This window comes from Poecilia reticulata, linkage group LG15 (genome assembly GCF_000633615.1).
Source record: "Poecilia reticulata strain Guanapo linkage group LG15, Guppy_female_1.0+MT, whole genome shotgun sequence".
Lineage (NCBI taxonomy): Eukaryota > Metazoa > Chordata > Actinopteri > Cyprinodontiformes > Poeciliidae > Poecilia > Poecilia reticulata.
The window spans coordinates 27,948,989-27,974,344 of NC_024345.1; the positions used below are offsets into that span (position 1 = coordinate 27,948,989).

Sequence of the window (25,356 nt, forward strand, 5' to 3'; positions counted from 1 at the left end):
GGTTTCACACTTTGTGGAAAGTGTGAAACTTTCAGCACAAAAGGTTCATAGCCTCACCAGCTATGCACCTAAACGCACATCACTGACTAATTGCACACACATCTATCTATCTCTATCTATCTATATATATCTCTCTATCTATCTATCATAGCTTCATTATTTTTTAACTAGTCTGCTTTTCTGCATGCCTTATTTCTGTTGATTTTACTATCTTTTAGCTTGTCTACTCTTTATGTCTTCTACTTCTATTTTATTTTTCCTATGTTATGTTTCACTCTTCCAACGGTTTCAACTATTTCTCGTTTTGTACTGACTTCCGCTTCTGCTAAATTTTTCCTTTTTGATTTGTTTCACTGTTCAACTGATCCAACTATTTTCTATTTCTTCWGATATCTTCTACTTCTTAAGCTTTTCTCCATTTTTCTTGCATTTCTGCAGCAGTCATTCTGCAAATATGCATTCTCACGGCTGTTTCGCTAGGAACAGCTATTTTTCTAGTTGTCTCTAAGTTTGCTTTTAAATTTTTAATAGTCTGTTTTATTTTACACTTTAAAAAACGTTTTTCCATATTTCAAACTTTAAACTAAAAGTGATGTTTGAATCATTTTCCATTTTAAGCAACAAAATGTTTTCTTATCTAAACAAAGAAACTGAATCTTCACATTTCGTTACTAGTTTAAGTAGCTACTAAAGATTATTCGATTAATCATCAGAATAATCGATTATTTGATTACAAACTGCAGTTAATCCAGGAAGAAATGTAAAAAAATCCATGCAGAACTACAATAGAAAATTAGATTAGAGAAATGGAGCCAATATTAATGGAGTTTATGTCTCTATAATTTACTGTGAAGCAGCTAAGCAACCCCACAGCATGATGCTCCCACTGCCATGCTTGACATTTGATACAGTAGATTAAATGTAAACTGTTGAACCCATTTTCTTTTTTTCAGTAAAAGTAAAATCTTTAAAACAAACGTACCTGGGGGCTTTCTCTGCCGTCGGTCTGGTCGGAGCGCCGCCTCTGAACTGCAGCTCCAGCCGGGCGTAGATCCCACCGGCCGGCTGGAACAGAAACCAGTTTAAAAACAACCCAACACCAGTTCAGATGGAGTCTGCAACTCCAAACTTTGCTAAAAATCGTGAAGAACAAACGGATGTTTATAAAAGCCGTTTTCAGCCGTTTTCAGCCGTTTTCAGGAATAACTGAGTTAAATTTAGAACGACACTAAAAGAGTCAGCAGTATTATTTAGATCTATTTCTCTTGTCATAAGGTTTTGTTTTATTTTCTAATATTTTCTTCTCAAATCGTGACATTTATTAATGTATGAATAACATTATTTTTGTGTTATATTTTCTTTAAATGTGTCAATATGTCTGTGAAAGATGACAAGCTAAATAAATCAAAGCTGGTAACTTTTTACTCTAACTTTACTTGGGCTACAACTAATGATTATTTTAGTAATTGATTAATCTGTTGATTATTCTGATGAGTAATTGATTAGTTGGATTTTTAAAAATGGCCACATTCTGCAGATTTTTTGTTTAACGATGACGTTTTATACATTAGAAATGTATTAAAATAGGCAAAAATAATAAATTCAATCCATTTTCAGATAAGAAAATATTTATTTACCTAAAATGCAACAAATGAAGTTTTATATTAAATGCTATATATATATATATATACACACAAACCCTACTCTATTTAAGATTTAAGTGATTATTAAATTAGTTGATTATTTTAATAATCAAATAATCATGATTAATGATTAATCATTTCAGCTTCTGTTACACCATTTTTTTTACAAATATCACCATCTCACAAAAGAAAATGTATCCATTCTTTTGTTTCATTTTTGTGAGATTTTTATGTTTTATTTTAAAAATTAGAAAACAAATGATTATCAAAAATGATAAATTAAGTTTTTCCAAAAAGTCATGTAACATTTCTGGCTCCAGTCGAGTTTTATTTTGTTCTGTTGGGGTCAGAAGGGCTGCAGACGCCTGAGCAAGAGGAACCGACTCGTCTCTGTTCACGGCAGAAACAAAACCTCACCGAGTGTTTTGGCCTCGTTCCTGCAGGAAATATCGCAGTAAACTTGAAATAAGACAAAACTAACTTACAAGTGACTTTTCAGCTTGTTTTGGGTAAATAATGTCATAATATTAATTTAAAAAGTACTACTAAGATAAGGGAATAATCTCACTTATTTTAACTTATGATGTGGGGAAAATATTTTTATAAGATTATTTCACTTTTTTAATCAATATTAATGAATTTTTGACTTGAAATAGTTTTGTCGTATTTCAATTGTACTACAATATTTTCAGTAGAAACTGGAACAGAAATATTACTTAGGAGTTTGTGTTTTTGCAGTGTAGACTCTCTCACCTCTTTGGTGTCCTTGGATTTGCTCGGCTCCTCATCTCCGAACCTCATCTGGGTCAGGTGGCCGACGATCTCCGCCATGCGCCGCTGGTCTGAAACGAGCAGAACAAACCCGGTTTGATGCTGCTCACCTCGCCGGGTCAGCAGCATTTGATGCTTTACCTTCCTCTCTCTGAGCGTCCTGGTTGTAGCGCAGCGAGCGAGAACTGTCCCACTTACTCTTCTGGAGGCTCACGCTACAACACACACACACACACACACACACACACACACACACACACACACACACACACACACACACACACACACACACACACTGGTTAGTTTAGCTTCTGCTTAGAAAGATGCTTGGTGTTCAAGTGAGGCTTACGTGAAAGGTGTGCTGTCTCTGGACTGTGGCTAAGGAAAAAAGAAACACGGCTTAGAGTAAAATATGAGAAACAACCGATAAAGTTTTAGTTTGGGGTAAAATTTAAGCACTTTCAAGGTAAGTTTTCACACTTTTTTTGGAGTTAAATGAACTAAAAAGAGTTTAAATTCACTATTATATGATATAATTTATTACTGCTAAACACAGGAGTGGATGATATGGAGTTAAAGTTCTACTATGATATTTTGTGTCACCATAAAAGAGAAAATAAAAAGTATTTATTATTCCTTTTTTTAGATAACTGCAGTCATAGCCCCACAAACACAAATACTGCTCTTGGAAAAACAATTTTCAGTTTCTTTAACATTAAAAAGTGAGATTTGTATCACCAAGCTGACCACAGTAACTGTAATATTTAGTCACATTTTTTGCATTTATTGATATTTACTGATACTATTATTGAACAAACAATGGAGAAAATAGTAAAACTAACAATTCAAACAAGACAAACGTTGTGACAGTGATAAATCAAAATTCTTATTATGGAAAAAAATATCATCATAAATGATTAACAATATGATAAATGTCCTCCTCTAGTTACTAATGATGGTTTGGGATAATATTTTACATTCTACAGAAAGGAGAAGATGAACTAAAATATAACAAAATTTTATGTTTTTAAATCTCTCACATCTGAGAAAACATTAATTAACAAAAAAATATTAAATAATGTTGTTTAAAGTGTAAAATATAAAATTATCAATAAGTAATTGAGAAATTAAGAGTAATAAATATGTATTACATTAAAATAATACAAACAAATTGTGTTAAGGTAAATGACCTTCTTGCTCAAATTAAATGCTAAAAACAAAATATACAAAGAAAATTATTTTTAAAAAACTTCAAAAAAAATTCTCACAAAGCTTTCCGGCTTTTAGAAAATACAAATGACTTTAGTAATTCTAACTGATCCAAAACAACAAAAGTTTAGTCTGATTTAACTTCAGAGATTTTTTTATTAGTTGTATGAAAATATCTGGTTCCAACTGTAAATAACATTTACTAGATTTAAGCTTTAAATCAAACATTAGATTGCAGTTTATTGCGAAACCTTGGAAACAACTGGTGGAAATTCAGGGATTTCGAGCACCATGATGAACTGTTAGTTGGAAATGATCCATAAAGGAGAAGTAGAGATAAATCCATGAAATCAGCGACTTACCTTCTCAGATTTGTCTTTGCGTTGGAAGTTGGGAGAGGAAAGCTGCTTCTTCAGAGGTCTGTGGGGCTTCTTCGCCTTCTTAGCAGCTGGAAACAGAAAAACCAGAAAAGAGAGGAATAAACAGAAGGTGGCATCAAGCGCCACCTGCTGGCTGAAAACAGGAACTGAATAAATAAAACAGGAAATTTAGAGGACGTAAAAAATACCTTTCATCAAAGTTAGCTTTGTTTGTTGTATGACGGATTAAATGACACTTTCTATTCTGATGATTGATAAAAAGGGAGGAGTAAATTTCAAAAAACTTTTAGATACATTTTATTAATCTCAGAAATTTTCTAGAAAAAAAACGTGGACATTTCTGAGTTTGATATGTAGAAAATTTGCTAGAAAAAAACCCTGAAATCTTGAGATTAATCTCAGAAATTTTCTTGAAAAAGCTTGAAAATTTCAGAGTTTGAAAAGTTAAAAGTCTGCTAGAAAAAATTATGTAGTTTTGAGATTCATTTCAAATGTGAGTTTGAAACGCAAAAACATGTTAAAACAAATCTCAGAAATGTTCTAGAAAAAACTTGAAAACTTCTAAGTTCAAAAAGTCAAAAATTTGCTAGAAAAGTCTAAAAAGAAATTCAGATTAATCTCAGAAATTTTCTAGTAAAAATACAGAAATATATTTGTATTTTTTACATTCTGACCAGAGCAGAAAGTTTTAGTGAAATGATATAAATTAGCTTATTTGTTATTTTTAACAAAGCTTTTCCAAAGCAGCAGTTTGTGGGTTGAACAAAAATTATTTAGCTATGAGATTAAGCATCACAATCTGACTTTTCTGCCAGACTCTCACCTTGTTTTTTCGACAGCTCTTCTTCGTCCCCGACCTCATCTTCGGTGACCTCTGACCCCGTGGTGTACTCCTCGTCCTCCGACAGGAGAGACTGCTGCCTCTGGAAGAGCAGAGTTTTAGTTTTTGACACAACAACCGTCACCAGAATCTCTGAAAATGACGAGGCGTCCTACCAGCTGAAGAGTCCAGTTCTTGAAAAGGGAAAACTGAGTGAGAAATACAAAGGAAATTAAACAAGAATCTGTAGAAAAACAAACTAAAAATGATTTTAAAGAGACGAACAGAGCCGGCGTCTCCTCTCAGAGGTCCGAGGAGTGTCGGCTCCAGGAGAGCATTGCAGTCTGGGACTTTCTCTGCTCCGGGCGGACTCTCCTCAGAACTGACGAGCACAAGCGGGATGTTTAACTTTGATCAGAAATCAGGCAGAAATCGTCAAGGCGATGACCTTTACACTGACCTCTCTGCCGGCGATGCGTTGGACAAACACACAGCGTCTCTGTGCAGCAGCAGGTCGTTAAGGACTCTGGTCTGAGCTGCCATCGCCTCGTCGCATTTCTCCTCATCCGGCACGTTCACGATGTGATCCCGCATCTTACAACCCTGAACACACACACACACACAAATCCTTGTTAATATCATTCAGGGGGCCTGAAAGTAGCTTAGTGAGTTGAGGGGCCCACCCTTTCTAGACGTCCTAGATCTATAAAAAAAAATTAGGCAAGTCCCCAATAAAGTCTTGATACTAAAAATCACCTTCAATAAACACAATTTGAAACTTTATTTTACATGTTAGTTTTTCAGTTTCTAACATTTATGCTTTGCAGGGCCCACCTTTACACCCACGAGTTTTTTAGTCTGTTACACACACACCTTTAACCAGTCAGCCTGATTTCTCTTTCTAAGAAAGTTTTGAATTTTTCAACAAAAAACTGTGTGTGATTTTTGTTGCTAAATTATAAATCGATTCCCATATGTTGAGAAATGAAGGAACAAATGTTTGGCCCTCTATATATACCATGCAAAAACACAAAAAATTACCAAGTATTTTCGGTCTGGTTTTTAGTGAAAATATCTTAAATTGGAAACCTTTGGTATCCCAGTGGGGTCAAAGCGGAGAACCCTCTGGTTGCAGCAGGGGTATATTCCTGCCCCATGCCAGCCTTTCTCTGTGCCCATGCTGGGGTACAACACGCTGTCTGGGTGATATTTGCATTGGGTCAGCTCTGCACAAACGAACACCTGCACAAAACATACAGACGGGTTTTAGAGAATATCTCATCACAGAAAACTATTAGAAAAATAAGGATTTCCTGCAAAAATGCAGCGTGAATTCTGCAAGCTCAACATTTTTTGTGAAAATTACAGAAAAAGAGAGATAAATTATAGTTGGACTTAAGGTTGGAAGGAGGGTTCCAACTCCTTTCAACCTAAATTCCAAACATGATAATCATTCCCACTAACTATCGTTTTCTCCTGACTCGGGTCGAGTCAGGAGACTCTGACCTGCTGACAGCGGGAGCAGGTGAGGTAGTTGATGGTTCCCCAGATTCTCCAGTAAACGAGAACCCAGGACTTGAGCTCCTCATATAAAGATGTGGTGTATTCATGCACATCCCAGCTCTTCTGTCTGTGAACCCAAACAACATTAATAACACATTAAATAACCTATGTATATATATAACAAAAGGTTTATGTGTAAATAATTTAACAATTGAGGTGAACCTGAATTAGGTGCAGCCTGAGTTCAGCGGTCTGAAGTTACTTTAGTAATAAGTGATTAATAATTAAAATCTCTAGCCTTTGTTACATTTATTTATTTGTTTGCATTTATGTACCTTGTGTGCGTATAGATGATCTGTCCTTGGACGTCAATGTTGATTTTCCCTGGAACGCAGGAAATCTTCCTCTCTGTGTCTTTGGTCAGCAGCTTGAGGCACAAACCGCACCTGCGTTATGGAGACGAAACAAAACGGCAGCACATTTTCAGAAACTACAACAAAGAAAAAGAACTGCAGAAGCAAAGAGTTTGTACCAACCTGTAGAGAGTTGAGGCGTTTCCTGGTGAATCTTTGTTCTGGTGGTTTGGATCAAACAGCCGCTCGATTTTCTTTTGAAACAGTTTGCTTTCACGTAGAAGAAGAGGAAGAAAGCAGCGTTAGCTTCTAAATTAGCCACATGTTGACAAGCTTTAAACTTCCTACCTCTTGAATTTATCTTTTTTGTCGCGGATGTCGTCGGCCTCGTTGTGGTTGAAGAGCTCAGCGATCCGTGTTGCCAGGTTGCTGTTGATGCAGTTCATGTTGCAGGGAGTGGCAACGATGGCGCTCATGTGTTTATGGCAGTACTGGATGCATTCCTCCACCTGAACACAGACTAAGATATTCAAACTCCCGCAAATTTCTCACCTGCTTGATAGACAAATCAATAATAAATAACTGTCTGAAGCTGCTTCTATGGAGCATAGCTCCTGTCACACTGACTGTCACTGATGGTAAAAACGTGTAAGAAGCCTTAAAAAGAACTAGTTTGATTGTAGTAGCTTAATTTTCCACTAAACTGAATTGAAATGTAGTTTGAAAACTATTTTAAATTAAAAAAGTAGAAATTTGGCTGATTTTAAACTCCAAAAAAATATTAACCCTGACACTAGGGATAGTTTTGGAGGGTTTTAGACAGCATTACTTGGAATATTTAATGACGATAAATCTAAATTTCTATTATGATAAGACATTTATCACGATAAATGATAAACGATACGATACGATAAATATCCATCTCTAAAATATAGACAGAGTTTGGTAGAGGACCTAAAAATTGCACTCAAGTAAGAGCAAAACTACTTTAACATACTTTACTTAAGTAAAAGTGAAAAGTAGTTGATCAAGAAATTACTCAAGTAAAACATTTATTTAGTAAAAAAGGCAACTCGGGTCCTGAGTAACCGGTCAAATAAATTACATCATCAGATGGACCAAAATATAAAGTTAAGTGGAAATTTTGGTATTTAATGGATCAATGTATGTATAAATAACATGATTAGAAAATAACAAAATCAAGCAAAATAAACAGTTTTCCAAATCAGTTTCTTTCAATTTAAAACTTATGAAACTTTAACAAAATTTTTGGTCACTCAGTAAAATTACTCACATTGGGCCGAGTATCCAGAAATTTTACTCAAGAAAGAGCAGCGATACTTCATAATAAAATTATTCAAGTAAAAGTAAAAAGTACACCTTAGCAGAAATACTCCTGAAAGTATTTTTTTCCCAATAAGTTACTCAAGTAATTCTAACTAGTTACGACCCAACTCTAGAAAAATGAAGATATCACTGCACTGAACAAATTGAAAACCTAAAGTTTTAATTCTTCCTGAGTTAAAACTTTAGTATTATTGTTCTAAATAAATACGAACCAGTTTTCTTTACATTATTTAAGGACTGAAAGCACTGCATCTTTTTCATTATTTTGTCAATTTCTCATTTTCAGCAAATAAATATTACATTTTTGCTTGGAATTTCAGACATTTTGTTAGTAGTTCAACAGAGAACAATGTTCATTTTACTCAAACATAAACCTGTAGAGTAAAATCAAAGAAATTATAATTTTGCAGTGGCCTCTTAATTTTCCAGAGCTGTATATATAAACTCCACAACACTTACTAACGTATCCATCTTCAAGAACTCAGAGGAGATCAGGATGGAGATGACGTTGCTGGGCTCTGAAACCGACAGACACCGAACACACAAACCAAACACCACCCACGGTTCACAACAAGCAGGCGGAGAAGGTGAGCAAGCATAAAAATAAACATGAGATGTTGCTGTGTAATTTACCCAGCCGGGGTTTGTCCTTGTTCCCCTCTCCTGCCGAGTTCCTCCTGACGTAGTTCATGAGCCAGTCGAAGATCTGGACGTCGCAGTGGACCGAGATGTCTACCTCTTCCCACCTCTGCTGGTCCACGGATAAATACTCAGCAAAGTAGCGCATCTCTTTGACTAGAAGATCTCTGGGGCAGGTGAAATCCTGCTTCAGGTTCTTGGTCTCATCACAGACATGGATCACCATGTTGAGACTGGAGAGCAGGGGTCATATTTATTGCGTGGAATACATAACGTGAAGCAAAGTGTCATGTACTGTGGTATTTCTCAAACTTTTTCAGGACCACCTAATTTGAAATTGCTCCACAACCTGAAATGAAAATATTTATTGCTCATCTGATTGAGAAGGGTGTAAATGTGTTTGTAAATTTGTAAATGTGACTGGCCTTGACAAAACCACGAACAAACATGTTCAGAAAGTGTTTATGGAAATAAACATAATCTTATGGCTATTTTGTAATTTAGAAGCACAATAAGAGAAAAATAGATTTGAGTTGCTTTGTCATAAACAAAAATCGTCTTCTGGCATGAAAAATTATCCACCCATTTCTATCAATTGTATTTATTTACTGTTTAAATTACTTTTAAATAAATAACAATAGCAATAGCTGTGCTTATAAGCAAGCAAAGTCGTAAAAAGGCAAACAAAAGAAGAACAGTTCTCATTAACCGAGTCTTGAGTCCTAACGTTCACGTAGTAAAGTAGTTCAAAAGAATCGAATAGCTTGTGAACGACTAACTACTCTCATGATTTAACTTTCTCCGATTATATAAGTATTCCTGACGGAGCTTTTTAAAATTAGTTGTGCTTTTTTGCACAATGCCAATAAAGTAATTCTGATTCTGATATTTCCTTCTTGAAATATGTTTGTGCATGCAATAAAATAATTTTCTAATGCAGTCAAAAAATACTAAATCTTCTATTTCAATTCAAACAAAAATGTTTAACTTCAAGAAATTCAGGCTTTTTCAACTCTTTTTGTGAAACAGTAAAAAACAGTAACTGGCTGTTTCGACTAAATCCAATATCTGTGTTTACAGCTTACGGAGCCCTCCAGGGGACATGGGTTTTTTTTTTCTTTTGCGTTCCCTCGCAATACTTTTGCGTTCCCTCGCAATAATCTATTCATCAGTTCATGTGGCATAATTGAATACTGAGCCTTTCTCACGGTGGCCGCCGTAATTTCTGCTTTACTACAAGCTTATATAAGGTTTTTCCATGGACTATTGAGTTATTATCGCGGGGTAATAAGTCATCTGATTGTGTCTCTGTGTGTTCGTGTCTGAATGGTTTAAATGGCTGCTTTCAGTGCCGTTTCATCTGAGCCTTAACAGACATAAACATGCAGTAAATAAATCGATTTTCAATCAGTTTGTTGCACCAAAGAGTTAATAATAATAATCACGTTTTCACTGAGGCTCTATAGGAGCCATATGAATTAAATAATTATTGATATGACAGAAGCAGCGGCTTTGACACCTGGTGGTGGGCGTGTCGATGTGGGCGTGACTGTCATCAAGTATGAATGGGAAGGTTACTGGCTGCTGGCTTTGCGTGTGTGAGGAAGCGGGTGAGCGGGGTGGTCAGTCCTCGCAAAGTTTGGAGCATAATTAAAATTTAATAAATTGAAAATTATGACAGAACAAATAAAAGGTTTTGAGTTGATTGATACATGGACAGATGAGATTCCCCGAGTTAACCCAGTGCTGCCCTCTGCCACCATTAGTTTGCTGTGTTTTATAATAATAAAATGTGTTTATTATTATTAACGCTTTGGTGCAAAAAACTGATTGAAAATCGATTCATTTACTGCATGTTTATGTCTGTTAAGGCTCAGATGGAACGGCACTGAAAGCAGCTCTTTAAACCATTCAGACGAACACAACAGAGACACAATCAGATGACTTATTACCCCGCGATAATAACTCAATAGTCCATGGAAAAACCTTATAAGCTTGTATTAAAGCAGAAAGTACGGCGGCCACCGTAAAAATGGCTTACAGTATCAATTATGCCGCATCAACTGATCAGTAGATCACTGCCAGCGAACGCAAAACCTTTTGCGAGGGAACGCAAAAGTATTGCGAGGGAACGCAAAAGAAAAAAAAATTCCCCATGTCCCCTGGAGGGCTCCGTAGGTTTCTTTCTTTCCACTTGTATCTTCAGGGTTTTTTTAAGTGACCCGGTTTTAAACCATGTATCCGTTATTATTTTTAAACATGATCCTTGGTAAGGTAGCTGTAGCGTCTCACCTTGAGGTGACGTCATGGCAAATAAACAGTCGTTTGCATGCAGTACCTTGCTAACCACCAGGGGGCGACCGCGTACCACTAGTTTTAGAGAGACTGGTCTATAAATAGGACTTACTCCCGTGGTTTTTGAAGTTTTTCATCCTCTTCCACTGAGACTCGCGTCTCCTTCTTCTCCACCGTTCCTCCCCTTCCAGCCGGGAGCGACTTGGAGCCTGCAGACATCAGGGGGAAAAAAATACTGCAAAAACATCTTGAAATTTTTCACATTGTCTCGTTAGAACTGCAAACGTTAATGTAATTTATCCACTGCACTTTCAAGATAAAACATGCAAAATGTGAATTTTGCACAACAGATCCCCTTCAAGGCCCTGCACAGATTCAGATTTGGTCTAAATCGAATGTGAATTTTTGCCTAAACCAGCAGAACTGAATCTGTGAATATTTGAGGCAGCGTTAACTGACCTGTGACTTTGCTACAGCTTTGACTGCCTCCCTCTCTCTTGACCACATCTCCAGCCTCCAGCAGGGCAGACAGGCTGTCAGACTGTGAGCCGCTTCCTCCTGTTAGGTCATTGCACTGATAATCCACCTGGGGAAACCCCGCCGTGGCCTTCAGCTCCTCAAATCGACGGGCGCACTGTGAAACCACATCAAAGCTGCTGATTTCCTCTCATTCACTCTAATTGTTGCTAAACCATGGAGCAGAAGATGGACACAGTGGATTAAATGAAGAGGAGATGGATGATGGAGGCATTATAGTTACCCAGCAGCACTGCAGTTACCTCCTTAGGAGTGAAGCCTGGCACCAGTTTGGCCACATTCTCCCAGCTTATGGGCTGAGGAACCCCCCACAGAGACCCCAGCACCATGTCCAGAACCAGGACATTGTTGTCATAGGGGAAGTTATTGTTGTCCGAACAGAAGCGACTCATTTCTACACAGACAGACGGTCAATAAACAAGATGCATTCAGTCAACAAGAACAAAACTGATCTGAACTGTCTGAAAGAAAATGAAAGAGTTTGCATTTTAAGAATCTGATTAGATTATATAAAGCTACAGTCAAGTTTTTAAATTTATTTTATATTTTTTCAACACAGATATTGGATTTAGTCGAAACAGCCAGTTACTGTTTTTTACTGTTTCACAAAAAGAGTTGAAAAAGCCTGATTTCCTTGAAGTTAAACATTTTTGTTTGAATTGAAATAGAAGATTTGGTATTTTTCGACTGCATTAGAAAATTATTTTATTGCATGCACAAAAATATTTCAAGAAGGAAATATCAGAATCAGAATTACTTTATTGTCATTGTGCAGAAAAGCACAACTAATTTTAAAAAATAGAAACTCTCGACGGCAGTGCAAATAAATATTAATTAAGTATATTTAAACACATATAAAATATATTGTAGAAAGACACAGAGACAACCAGCATGTTAAAAGAACATACTTTGTTCCAAAGGGAAACTAAGTGTTGTCGTAACAGTGGGAAGGAAGGATCTCCAGTAGCAATCAGTCTCGCAATGAATCTGAAGAGGCCTCTGACTGAAGACTGTTGCTGTATGACATGCTAGCAGCTCAATTTTAAGGCAGCAGAAACAATATTCCAGTAATGTTCTGGATGACACAATCAGGTGTTGACAAGCACTGCTAATCCACCTCATTTGCTTTTGCTGATCCTTTTAAAATCTCTGTTTGGCCGTCTGGTTAGAAAGCTGAGCAGAGAGATGTTGGAATTGAGGATATTACGATCAATGAAAGAAATGGTTTGAACTTTCTTTTTCCCTGTCTGCTCTTTGGTTCTGCTCTGCATCCATGAAGCCTTCTTTTGTTTACATATACCTTTATATCTTTTTTTCTTTGTAAATCTACATTTTCCAAAAATGTTGTCTTCATAAACAGCACATTTAATGAATTGTTAAAATCGATTTATCGCATAGCCCTAGATGAAACCAAAAAGTGAGTTTTGGGGTTAAATTTTACAAAACAACTCTGCATTGTCAAACAAACACCAAACTCCCAGTGACACATAGTAGAGGCAGAAGCATGCTGTGGGGTTAAACTTCCTGAATTCCAAATACTGATCACTTTTGACTTGAAGTTAAAGTTTTAAAACCACATGGTCAGAGTCCAGAAGTACAGTAAATCTAAAACATGTTATACAGTATATTGTTCATGTAAATTGTACTGGATATGTGCCAACTTAAAGGTGGAAAATATCTAGATTTTTTTTAAAATTATTTTTATATTCACTAATGTTATGTTTAAATCACAAAAACATTACAAATATACACCAATCAGTTTCCAATTTAAGCAATGCAAGCAAGTCGAGAAAGTGCACATAGGTGGCTGATGATGCATTTTAATGGTGTGATAATAAAAATGGGACGTCGCAGTGAGAAGTGGTGCTACCGCAGGCCGAGCCTCCAGTAACTCCTCCTGATACATCAGGCGCTTCGGGTCAAATCAAATCCATTTTTTATGCGACAAAAACATTAAAAACGTAAAAACTGGTGCAGAAAAATGATGCCGTGGTTGCTGCTTACCGTCTTCGAGCAGAGTCAAGGCAGCAGCGGAATCCTTTCTGCCATTGTGGTGATGATAATGGTGCTGATGCTGCGGTCCAACGGCTAACTACCACACAAGCTAACTTTGCGGGACCGGACTGTTTGCTGCCTTCAGGTAACCACCGAAATTTGAACTTTAGAATCTCACGTTCACTCAACTCAGGTTTCAGTTTTAAAATTGATATCAGCATGTACTTTAATGTCGGGAAATATCTTCCATATTGTTTTATATACAATTTCACTTATTAGTAAATGTTTGTACTTCTATCACCGTTTAATTTATCTTAAATGCGCTGTTAGAGAAATAGTTTGTGACTTTTTTTTACAAGTGAAAAGTACTATAGAAATCAAATATACTTTCTCAAAAAAGACAGCATTTTTTTTAATCTTGTACTTTTTGATTGTAAAAAATCAGGTCAATATGTGGAGGGTATTCCTTAAAACATGACTTTTGATCGTTCCTGAAGGCAGCACAAGCCTTCACTAGTTAGCATGAACGCTAACCATCAACGAAGTCATACGTCCTCGTTTACGGCATAAAATAGTTTTCACATGTCATTCCGTTTAAACTCAAACCAAACACCTGACTAAATAAAACTGCTAATACACATTAAAAAGCTCGTTTGTTTGTAAAGTCGTCCCGTTGTCGCACTGCAGCAACATAAGCGTCCTGTTACCATGAGACGACGGTCGTAAATGCGGTATATATGTCGTAAACTGCTTCGTAAACCTTTCAAACAGAAAGGAAAAAATAAAACAATTGGTAGGTCAGTTAAGTGCTAATTAATATAAAACTAAGTGGGGAATAATGTACTTGTGTTTTGACGTTGTAGTTTTCAAACTCTTAATATGAAATGACTCATATCAATTACATTTAACTTCCCTTTGTGATTAGTAAGGTATTTTTTAATTGAATTGACGGGATTTATAAAACGAAGAGTCTTGTTAGAGGTGCCCTGATGACGGACTCTAATAATCCTGATATGGCACTTTAAAATGAAAAGCCATAGCAGAATTTCAGGAGTTTCTAGGCCATGGATGGAAGTGCATCAGAGGTGATCTTAGTCTTTTCGGGGCCATGGGTTAAACACAGATATGGGTCCACCCTCCTTTCCTTCTAAATTTAATTTTTAAACTATAACTGGGGCTCTTTTGGGTTGTAGTTGTACAGTGGACTACATCTTGCTAAAGGAGTCATGGTAATTTGACATTTATATATGTACCAGTGACAAAAGAAAACGGTTTTTGGAAATATTTATTTTCAAAATATTTATATTAAATATTTACAAATTACTTTGTGACAAATAAAGTGATGAAAATTTGCAGCTTACACCTCTCCAGCCATTTGTTCCAGACAGAAGACAACACAGAAAACCAGGCACCTGTCAACCGAGAGCGCCCAAACTTAACATGATCACGATCTTAACACCTCCGTCCTTTAAAATGACAACGTGCCAGTTTACCTCATCTCCTTACAAAACAAACTTACACAAAAGTTTATTAAGCAAGCTCTGAATGCGGAGCAAAAACCTTGAATTTGTTTAAAAATTATTTTCCATCAGTAACCTTGAATTCAGACTGAATCTGAATCAAGAAGTATTCTAGAAAATTTCTGATTGGGTCCATTGTGATACCGCTGCGGTCAAGTATTAGTCCATTTCCAGAGTTAAAGACTGCAAACAAGAAATGATCGAGCTAATTAATTATAAACCTCTACACACGAAGGCATCATCATCAGAGGTCGTTTTTTTCGGGGATGTTCAGCACAGTGTTGCGCGGCGTCTCAGAGGTTGAAGTGCTCAGACTGAAGGAAGCTGGAGTTTCTCTGTACGCAGACTCCAGCAGCTGCTCTGCAGACGCAGCGTTGGACGGCGCGGCGAGGTCAGGGGTGAAACCTCGGGTCGCATCAGGCTGCGGCTGCGCAGGCGAGGCCGTCTGGGCGCTCGGCTGCTTCACCTGAGCGAGCCTCTCCGTCTCGGTATGCTTTCGGCCTCTCCGTTTCCCCAGGATCTTGACGTAGTTGGCGGGGACGAGTCCCGTGGTCTGACCGTCCACGGTGGCCAGCAGCCATCCACGCACCCGTGGCTGTAGCTCTGAACGAGGAGGATGACACACAGGAAGGACGTTAAGCTAACACCGGAAACTTAAACAAACTCTTAATACGTCATAATAAGATGTAATAAGAAAGGATAAAACATAGAAAAACAAAATTACGACATTCAAGTCGTACAAGGATAAATTCTTAATATTTCAACAATAGTCAATATTTTCACAATAAAGCGATTAAAGTCATAATATTGCAAGAATAAAGTGCTAATATTGCAAAATTAGTCATAATGCTACAAGAGTAAAGTTATACGAGAATAAAGTTGAACTATTACGAGAAAAAAGTTGTAGTATTTCTAGAATACTCAGTATTTTGAGATAAAGTCAATGTGTGATGATTAAAGTCATAATATTACCAGAATAAACTTTTAATATCACAAAAATAGTGATAAAATTCTCATATGAATTTTATTCACACGAGAATATTCTCGTATAACTATACTCTTGAATAAAATTACGAGAATAAAGCCGGAATATTTCAAGAATAAGGTCAATATTTTGAGAATAAAGTCATAAAATAATGAATTTATTCTCAAAATATTGTGATTTGTTCTAGCAATAAGTCACAAAGTAATAAAGTCCAGTTTTTGGACGCAACACTATGACTTTATTCTCATACCGGCTTATTCTCTTGATATTAAGACTTTATTTTCATAATATTAAGAGTCTTGCGACTTTACTCATGTAAATTTTATTTTATTTTCTTGGTCCTAATTCTCCATCACAGAAGCTACCAACTGACTACAAGGAAAATATAGTTTCTATTTCATCAGCCAGCAGAAATAATACTGTGTTTTATGTGTTTTGGAGGAGCAGATTCAGCGTGTTACATAAAGATGTTAACGAGTTCTCGCCTTTAGGAGCCAGGTTGAGCATGTCTCCGGCCCGCAGAGAAACTTCCTCCTCTGAGGAAGCTGTAAAATCGTATTCTGCTCTGGCAACGACGTGGTCGTCCTCCCCGCTGGCCCAGTTGGTGGCTAAACACAAGCAGAACATCTTCATTAACGAAATTAGAAATAAATGGAACAAAAACACACTTTTAAAAGTATTCATGACACAATCTACAAAAAAAGCACTTCCATGTATTTCAGATCAACACAAAGTAGTAAATAATGAAACCGAAGCACCAGACGGGAGATTTTGTCCTGCAGTTGTTGGTAGAAAAAGAGAAAAGAGAAACAATAAATCATACAAATGGAAATTATTGATTTCCATTTAATTTATCATGTGATTAATTGATTTATTGTTTATTGGGACAAGTCAATCTGTAACATGATTAAAAGTGAGGGCAAAGTACAAAGTGCTGCTGAAAAACCTTTGAGCTCAACAATAAGTGGCTCCAAAATATCAATAATTTACAAATATTCTTAATTCATGTCAAATCCAAAACCAAACATTAGAAACACATTTTAACCAAAAATTCACCTGAATTTTTAGTTAAAATTCTGGTGAATTTGAACTAAATTGGCTGAATTTAGTTCAAACAGAAAAATTTTCTTCTGCCTGATTTTGTTTCTTTTTATTTATATGAATTATTGTCAGTTTTGACCTAAAAATACCAAAAATGTCACTTAAATTTATATTTTGGTCCATCTGATTATGTCATTTTAAATGTTAAATGATAATTTGATCAGTTACTGAGTACTTGAGGCTTTTACCAAATACATTTTAACTTTTACTTGAGAACATTTCTTGGATACTCTGTGCCTCAACAGAAGCCCCTTCCAGCAGCTTCAGTTCATTTTGTTTTCTAGAAAAAGTCTCTACACCAAGCATTGCGAGGCTGGATATTTTTAAATTTAGAGAGAAATCAGATGCAAGTCTTACCACTTTCTTCAGAACCGGCCGTGGAGCTCAGCAGTTTCCAGATGAGATAGGGTCCACCGAGAACTACAGCGAAGAAGAGGAAGATCGGCCAGGACTTCACGCTCTGTTCCTCGGCTGCCGCTCCAAACGCCCTGGACGAAGCTGTAGCCAGGGCGTCGGTCGTGCTGTCGGCCCACAAGTCCTCCACGTCTGCATCCGACCCTCTCCCCAGTAGCCGCTTCAGCCGCCTGTAGAGGTAACGCAGCGTTCGCACCAAAGCGAACGCCGACAGAACCCTTGTGAGGTGAGCGCGCAGCCTCGTTAGGTGGTTGGCTACGTCCAGCACAGCGCGGAAGCTGTTGTAGACGGCTGAGAAGGTGGCGTCCAGCATCATGCTGACTGAAGCGAACGCCTGGACGATGCTTTCGATCGACTGGAAGGCGCCGCGGCTGCTCTCCTCCGCCTGCTGCACAAACCGGCTGGGGGCGACTTCTTCTGCATGAGGGAAGCGGCTGTAGCCTCCCAGGCCGTAGCTGCCGCCGCCGCCATAGCTGTAGGGGTTGTAGCCGCCGTAGACGGAGCTCCCGTAGGGACTGTAGCCGGAGGTGAAAGAGCTGTAGGATGGACGGTAGGACTGCTGCATGGGGCGGGGAGGCAGTGGAGGGGCCATTCTGGTCAAAACAGGAGGGCCTGCCGGCGTGGAGGGCCCCACAGCTGCCAGTCCAAAGTCTGCAGATCTGTTCAGTGAGAAAAGAAGCAAACATGCAATAATTTAGACAGCCGAGGTGACAAGAAGGAGCTTTCTGGGAAAATGGTTCAAAGAAGTAGATTTGTTACAATAAGGGCTGAAATGATTAATCGGTTTTATCAAATTAATCAGATTAATTGTGATTAACTTATTATTGAAGTAATTTTCAACCGATTTAGAACTTGATTAACTGATGCATACTAGGGCTGCACAGGGTTGTACAGAGTTTTCAATTAACCACGTAAACCTTTTTTTATTACAAAATATTAGAAAATAATTAAAAGATGCAAATAAGTAAATAGTTCAACTCCTTTTTTAAAATAAGAAAATAAACATTTTAATACCTTAAACAAAGTAACAAAGCAGTCCTTTAGTGAATTTGAACTGGAAAAAGCTAAAACTATCCCATTTTTTTGCACAAAACATATTTACAAAAGATGTTTTTATCATAAATATAGAAATATATATACATATATTGCACTGTTCTGGTTTATTTGCTCCTCTCAATATGTTGATTTTTAAGCAAATGGCCTTTCTTTGGCTCTGTACACTCTAGTTTATGATTAATTAACTATTAAATTGGTTGACGATTATTTGAATAATCGATCAATTCCATTAATCGTTTCAGCCCTAATGAATACAGACTCAAAAAAGGCAATATACTGGAAGAACAACATACTCAAAGCCGTAATTAGACCAAAAATGTACACAAATATACACATTTAAGACAAAAAAAACAAACTTTTATTTGTAAATATGTTCCAGTGGCAAAGTTTAAGCTTCAACTTGTTCAAACTGTGTAAAAAACTAAATCTTATTAAACACCTTTTGCTATCCAAAAGATTCCACGTCATTAAATAAATTAAATTAAATATTATAAAACAGTTCTGCAACAACTTTTAGGACAGTCTTTAAAAACAATAGCCCAGTTAAACACTCAATTTAAAAACTGAAATCTGTACACCCTGGTTGTTGCGATGATATTTAATTATAACCCCCCCAAAAGAGTAAAATTCAGCCGTCAGACTATAAAAGTAGATATCAGGCCTCGGGCAGGACAAGAACTGCTAATTTTAATTAATTTGTTGCTGTTTACTAATTAATTTAAACATGCAACCGATGAATTACGCACTGTTAAACTCGTCGTGTCAAATTATTCTGCAAAAGCGCTGCTAAATGTTTAGATCGGAGGTTTAGCAACTTTAGCATCAACTAGCTCACAACATTAGCAAACGCTAATGCTAAAAGGAAAGACCGACAAAATAAACTAAACAAATGCTTATTTACCTGTAATTTAAAGGCGCTCCAATAGCTCCTGGAATCCGCCTTTCCCAGGGCTTTGGGGGAGGATGTGAATCCATCTTAAAATATTAAACAAACAACTTAAACCCCCCCAGCGAAGTATATTGCCAGTCCGATGACCCGTTTTTTTTATGCTCCCTTCCAGTGCACCTCGTAATTTTCAAAATTCCAAAATAAACCCCATATTTCCATGACGTGTTTTCACGAAATGCCCTACTAGGCTTGTAAAGGAGATTGAATGTATTCATTATGACAAATTAGTTACATGTCTGTATTATTTGTTATTAAACTATTTAGGAATTACCCTGATACCCGAAAAGCCTCACTGTCACCAAACGTACCTGACGGTCAGACCAAAATAATAGATGACGATTGTTGTGTTTCAGTTTTTTTGCGTTTAACCTTGGGGGGAAAAGCAACCGTAAAATGTACTCAAGTAAGAGCAACACTACTCCCACATATTTTCTCAAGCAAAAATAAAAAGTAGCCATAGAAGAAATGACTCAAGAGTAAAACAGTATTTTAAAAAATAAGTTACTCTAATTTAATATCTGAATAAACATATACAATAGTCAAGCAAACAATATAAAACGTATGTTGCAGTAAAACTACTACTAAAAGTAAATTTCTTTCCCCAAAAAGGTTACTCAAGTAAAAGAAAATAACTAGTTACTACCTACCATCCATCCTAACAAAACATACCGCCTGTGCGATTAGTAGAGCCTGCTCTCATGTTACGTTTTTTTTTAAATATCGGCCACCAGAGGGTGCTGCAGCTCATCAAAAAAAGTGAGTCATCAACGTACATAAAAAGTACCAACAGAAGTTTTATAGGGAATAACCCTCACTTTGCAAGTCATATCAACTCAACAAAAAAAACAACAACAAAAATTATTCAGTCATATTACTACACTGACTTGTTCCAAGTCTCTTTACATAAATACAACCTAGTCAAATTCAAGACAGTAATATGTATTTAAATTAATGAAGCTGGGAAAATTTGAACGCTACACTTTGGATTACTCTATTTTTTACTCTTGTAAATGTGTTTTAGTATCATAAAGAGGTACATACAGTCAGTCAGCTAAGTTAGTTACTTACACTTATTTGTCATAAGTGTCTGATGGGTTGTCCAAGTCAACCCATCAGAAGTTTTCAAAAACTCTTATTGTTATTTTTATACATACACATTGCTGATATGGATAGTTGATTGATGCTTAATTGCCTGACCTTTGAGAAAAGGGGCAGACTATACAGGAATGTTTTTCTTATAAAGTCTTTTAATTCAAATCTTTTGTTTATATCAACATCTGACCATTTTAAACTGTAAATTAATTAAACTAATAAACAAATTAGATAAAAATTTGCTTATTTTATAGTTAAATTAAAGACAGCGTTCTCCCTTTCTTTCTTTCTTTCTTTCTTTCTTTCTTTCTTTCTTTCTTTCTTTCTTTCTTTCTTTCTTTCTTTCTTTCTTTCTTTCTTTCTTTCTTTCTTTCTTTCTTTCTTTCTTTCATTAAGACTCAAAAGTACTTTATTGATCCAAAAGGGAAATTCAGTGTTGTTGTAATTCATTAATTCAAACTCTTCAAAGAGTTATTGTAGATAGTGATGGTTGTTGGCAGGAAAGATCTCCTGTAGCAGTCTGTATTACAGTGAATTTGAAGAAGCCTCTGACTAAAAACACCCTGTTTTCCCAAGACAGTCTCATGGAGAGGATGGCCCATGATTTTCAATTTTCTTGATTTTACAAACAAAATAGATTTTAGGACGGGAAAAAAAATCCCATCAAACCTTTACAAAAGAGAACAAACGGATGTTTCTGATTGGAACATTGAAAATGAATGGAAATAATTGTGTTGTGACAACATGACATAAAAAACATACCAAAAAACAGCTTAAACTATCATTATCATTTTTTTGAAAATGTAACACTAAAACATAAAAACAACTTCAAAAACTGTCACTTTCAACAGTGGATTACGTCACTACAGCCTTCTTTATGTCTGAAGAACAGACATGTAATGCTGCTTTTAATACCACTGAGATCAGATATGTAAATAATGCTCTCACTAACGTCAGTAAACATGCAGGGGGCTGCTAGCGGCTGACATGTGTGAGAGGGAGGCTGCTCTTCATGCTAGCTGCAGTGGGGGCGTTCGCTGTGGTTTCAGGAGGGAGTCCTGTGATGTCAAGTGTTGTCGTGGGGCGTGGGAGGGTGTGTGCAGAGCTGTCGCTCTAGATTCTCCAGAGCTAGCATGACAGAGTTTGCCTGTGTCATCCCCCGGTGTAGGTGCACCAAGCTGCGGCTGCTGTTAGTTTGTGGCCTGACGGTGTCAGGGATCCCGAGCCACAGGTGGGAATCCGAAGTGTCACCCTCCTGCTGACGCCGACTGTGGGCAGACGCTCGAGCCGGCGTGTCGTCCTCCTGGTATTTGGGGGTTTGCGCTTTGTGATTCTAACCTTTCGTACTGGTACAAGATAAGATCAGGGGTCAGAAAATGGTGAACGCTCAGCAGCTCTGCAGAGGAGAGATGCAAATTCTGAAGGATTTAAAGTTAAACGCTCCGAGTAAATTCTTAATGTCATTAAAAAGTTTTTTTGTTTGTTGTTTTCTTTTATTCTGGCCTTTGCTTCCCTACATAATCTCACAAAACAGCCGAAACACTGAGCTCCTTTAATCCAGCCTAAAAGCCACCTGTTTATAGTTGATTTCAACTCATTATCACTGGAACTTTCACCAACATATTTGATGCGTATTGATGATTCTGATTGTGACACTTAACAAAATGTGTAATGTTTGTTCCTGGTTACTCTGTTGGTGACTGCATGATGTTTTTATGACTTCTTATTTTTGTGTTTTTATGATGTAAAGCACTTTGAACTGCCTTGTTGCTAAAATGTGCTATATAAATAAACTTGATTGATTGATTGATTGATTGATTGATTGGCCCCTAACTACATTTCTCAGCTTGTATCGATGGAGAGATTCAGATTTCGTGGAGGTTGTTGTTTAGTGATTCCAACAATCCCTTTACAACAAATTCACTGCAAAAACACATGTTATAAATGAAACAATCTGACAATGGAACTAGAACTTCTTCATCAACATAAAGAAATTATTGACTTAAAACAAATTCACGTTTCTTGCTGAAAGGTTACTTGTAAGTTAGTTTTGTCTAATTTCAAATGTAGTAAGAAATAGTAGTAAGACTAGAAATATTTGGTAAGATTTTGTGTTTTTGCAGTGTCTTCTTTTTGTGTTGGCAAAGACAATGTACCACATAGAGTCGAGACATTACCGGGTCTTTTTATAAGGTTTTAGTGACAGCATTCTTGAGTCTGTCTGCCCACTCTGGTAAGACAACAGTTTGTTCTTTTCAAGGTTTGTGAGATATTTTCATTTGCAGACAATGATTAACTCATTCTTACACTTCAAGAAAAACAGACACTTCTGGGGAAGTCACACGCCCACTGTGTATATTCCTCTGTTTGCACAACCAGAATGAATTATAACCAGGAAGGACTGTAAACAGAATCAAAGAATCCCAGAGTTTTTTCCCAAGGTCCTCAATCTGTCGCATCTCTTTCTATTCTTGAGGTCAGATAATGCTCGCCGGTTTGCCCAGGCTGCTGATTTCACCCCAACTTGGCAAACTTTGCATTGTGCTGAAGTTCCAGCGTTCCTGCTGTGCTTTTGACGGGCAGCACGCAGAACTGGCCTGAGAGTGATATGGGTGCTTTTTACTCTCTAGTTCCCCCTTCCTCTTTGTGTGTGTGTGAGCGCTCTGCACAGGCCAGACAGTTAGATGGACGCATTTACAAAAGTGGAACTACTGAGAGAAAAATGTTGCTGGAAGGTACAGAGCTTGCATGTGTGAACGCTGACTTAGATGCACAGAGACCACTCCAGCCTGCAATGTCAGTAAAAACAAACAGCAGCCAATCGAAGAAGGCTCTAACAGAGGTTGCAAAATAGTAATTAACAAAACAAGAGAAGTGGAAAAATGTCTGGACTACTAAGAAAATAACAGAAAAGTAAGAACCCACCACAATACCATGACAAAAAGATTTCAAAGGAACTTAAAGAAGAAGCTGGTGGGGGTGCTGTGGTGGCGCAAGAGCAAAGCACAACCCACACATGGAGCCCTTAGTCCTGATGCTGGTGGTTGCAGGGTCAATTCCCAGCCTGGCAACATTTGTCCCATGTCTTCCTCCTCTCTCATTACCCTGTTTCCAGTTGAACTGCTTTCAAACAAAGGCCACAAGAGCCAATAATAATTTAAAAAAGAAGAAAATGGTGCTGCCTATTGGAAATAGGACAAATCCAAACAATTTGAAGTCCATCTTTGTACAATGAGAAACATTTTCTACAAGTGTGAAACATGTAAAGAAAGCCTCTACTATTTAACTGCACAAGGCTGGTTTGAACCGGACAAATGAGACCATAGTAGAGATGTTTATCTGTGATATACAGCATGATGGTTGGAGAAAACCAAAAATAACACCTAGCTCATATAATGTGTTAAGCACGGTGTTGGAGGGCTGATGATGTGGGTTTGTGTTTGGCACATTGCAGTCGTTGAGTAGACCTCTTTGAATCAAACTATTTCAGAGTCAAAACTTGGTGTTCAACAGTAAAAATGATCCAGACAAGGAAGAAAAACTACAACAAAATGGCTGAAATGGAAAAGAATCAAATGAAGTGGTTCAGTCAAAGTTCAGCCATTATCCTGTTTGAAATGCAGCAAACGCCGGGCAGACCTTAGGATTGCTGCAAACTTTAAAAATTAAAGAGGAAAACAATGACACAAGGAAGTTCATTCTTCTAAAAGTTAATGGGGTCTACTTAGTTTTTCACATATAACTTTCTTTATTTTATTTCTAATAAATATTGCCAGTTTTGTGCATTTCAGTGCTTAAGGATAATGTCCTTAACATAAAATCCTGAAGAGGTGAAAATGGTGTAGTTTGTTTTAAACCATGACTGAAAGTCGTCATGGTTTAAAACATAATAACTGTCTATAAATATTCTATTTTACTTTTTTTGTTTTGTTTTTGTTTGTTTGTTTGGATAACAAAAAGAGTAAGCTAGGTTAGTTGAGCTGGTTAGCCTAGCTTACGTTCTATATATTTTCCAAACACAGTTTTATCTTTATTTTCTGGCAATAATGACAATAAATGACAATAAATATTCATCAAGTATATATATTAGATATTGCTTACATTAGTGACACAAATGCTTAAAAAAGAAGATATGAAGTCAATAAGTTAGCTTTAGCTGGGATGGATGCTTCAGCGATAGCTAGCGAGCCATGACAGACCAAGTAACAAAAATAAAGTAGCGCGAATTGCTTGTCTTTATAGACGTTTCGTCCAGAAAAAAACTACTTTATTTATTATATTCATCAAATATTTATGTGGTACATTATAACACAAATGTAATAAAGGAAAATATTACAAGTATGGGAAGCTAGAATGTTAGCTTTAGTTTTGACTGAAGCTTATCATAGCTAACTAGGCATAACTAATCAAATCGCAAAAATACAGTAGCGGCAGGAGTTCGTCTTCATGGGAGTACAACATTTGATTCATCCAGAAAAAAGTCTTTATTTATTATATTCATCAAAAATATATCTGATAATAATCTTATAACTTAGGGACTTAAATGGACTTAAATGTCAAAAAAAGATATTCTAAATGTGGGAAGTCCACAAATTAGCTTTAGTTCTTACTGAAGCTTAGCTAGCAAGGCATAACTAATCACATAGCAAAAATACAGTAGTAGTTTGTTCATGTGGGAGTCAAGAAAAAAGTTATTATATTCATTAAAAAAATGTTTTTAATGAATTACGTTTTAATGATGTAAAGT

The 25,356-nt window shown here is 36.8% G+C and overlaps 2 protein-coding genes across 4 annotated transcripts in view; both read right to left on the reverse strand.

Annotated features, from left to right (window-relative positions):
• Window positions 1-14,194, reverse strand: part of sanbr (SANT and BTB domain regulator of CSR) — a 20,749-nt gene extending 6,555 nt beyond the window's left edge. The window contains exons 1-20 of one of the 3 annotated variants that reach the window (XM_008430374.2): window positions 13,502-14,191; window positions 11,740-11,891; window positions 11,420-11,594; window positions 11,073-11,169; window positions 8,660-8,898; window positions 8,486-8,544; window positions 7,028-7,188; window positions 6,863-6,949; window positions 6,662-6,772; window positions 6,330-6,453; window positions 5,913-6,065; window positions 5,284-5,426; window positions 5,109-5,205; window positions 5,000-5,017; window positions 4,827-4,926; window positions 3,986-4,071; window positions 2,764-2,792; window positions 2,556-2,629; window positions 2,397-2,485; window positions 983-1,065 (exon numbers count right to left, since the gene is read on the reverse strand). In XM_008430374.2, coding sequence (XP_008428596.1) covers window positions 983-1,065; window positions 2,397-2,485; window positions 2,556-2,629; window positions 2,764-2,792; window positions 3,986-4,071; window positions 4,827-4,926; window positions 5,000-5,017; window positions 5,109-5,205; window positions 5,284-5,426; window positions 5,913-6,065; window positions 6,330-6,453; window positions 6,662-6,772; window positions 6,863-6,949; window positions 7,028-7,188; window positions 8,486-8,544; window positions 8,660-8,898; window positions 11,073-11,169; window positions 11,420-11,594; window positions 11,740-11,889 — 2,075 coding nt within the window. In that variant the 5' untranslated portion in view covers window positions 11,890-11,891; window positions 13,502-14,191. Of the gene's footprint in view, window positions 1-982; window positions 1,066-2,396; window positions 2,486-2,555; window positions 2,630-2,763; window positions 2,793-3,985; window positions 4,072-4,826; window positions 4,927-4,999; window positions 5,033-5,108; window positions 5,206-5,283; window positions 5,427-5,912; window positions 6,066-6,329; window positions 6,454-6,661; window positions 6,773-6,862; window positions 6,950-7,027; window positions 7,189-8,485; window positions 8,545-8,659; window positions 8,899-11,072; window positions 11,170-11,419; window positions 11,595-11,739; window positions 11,892-13,501 lie in introns of those variants that run through there. The other 2 variants (XM_008430373.2, XR_001777364.1) reach the window with 2 other exon arrangements.
• A 565-nt stretch (window positions 14,195-14,759) lies between these two features.
• pex13 (peroxisomal biogenesis factor 13) lies at window positions 14,760-19,941 on the reverse strand. Its single transcript, XM_008430377.2, has 4 exons — window positions 19,470-19,941; window positions 17,456-18,171; window positions 16,483-16,605; window positions 14,760-15,615 (listed from the first exon to the last, which is right to left on the reverse strand). The coding sequence occupies exons 1-4, from the start codon at window positions 19,541-19,543 to the stop codon at window positions 15,257-15,259; spliced, it is 1,272 nt and encodes a 423-aa protein (XP_008428599.1). The 5' UTR covers window positions 19,544-19,941; the 3' UTR covers window positions 14,760-15,256.
• Between the last annotated feature and the right edge of the window lie 5,415 nt (window positions 19,942-25,356).

What these genes read in the sequence shown, in the direction of transcription:
- pex13 (XM_008430377.2), bottom strand. Translation starts at nt 19,543, where the DNA reads ATGGATTCACATCCTCCCCCAAAGCCCTGGGAAAGGCGGATTCCAGGA. An exon ending in GGCCGGTTCTGAAGAAAGTG is followed by an intron (nt 16,606 to 17,455) that starts GTAAGACTTGCA and finishes GCTTGTGTTTAG; the next exon opens with CCACCAACTGGGCCAGCGGG. An exon ending in GCTCAACCTGGCTCCTAAAG is followed by an intron (nt 15,616 to 16,482) that starts GCGAGAACTCGT and finishes CTCCTCGTTCAG; the next exon opens with AGCTACAGCCACGGGTGCGT.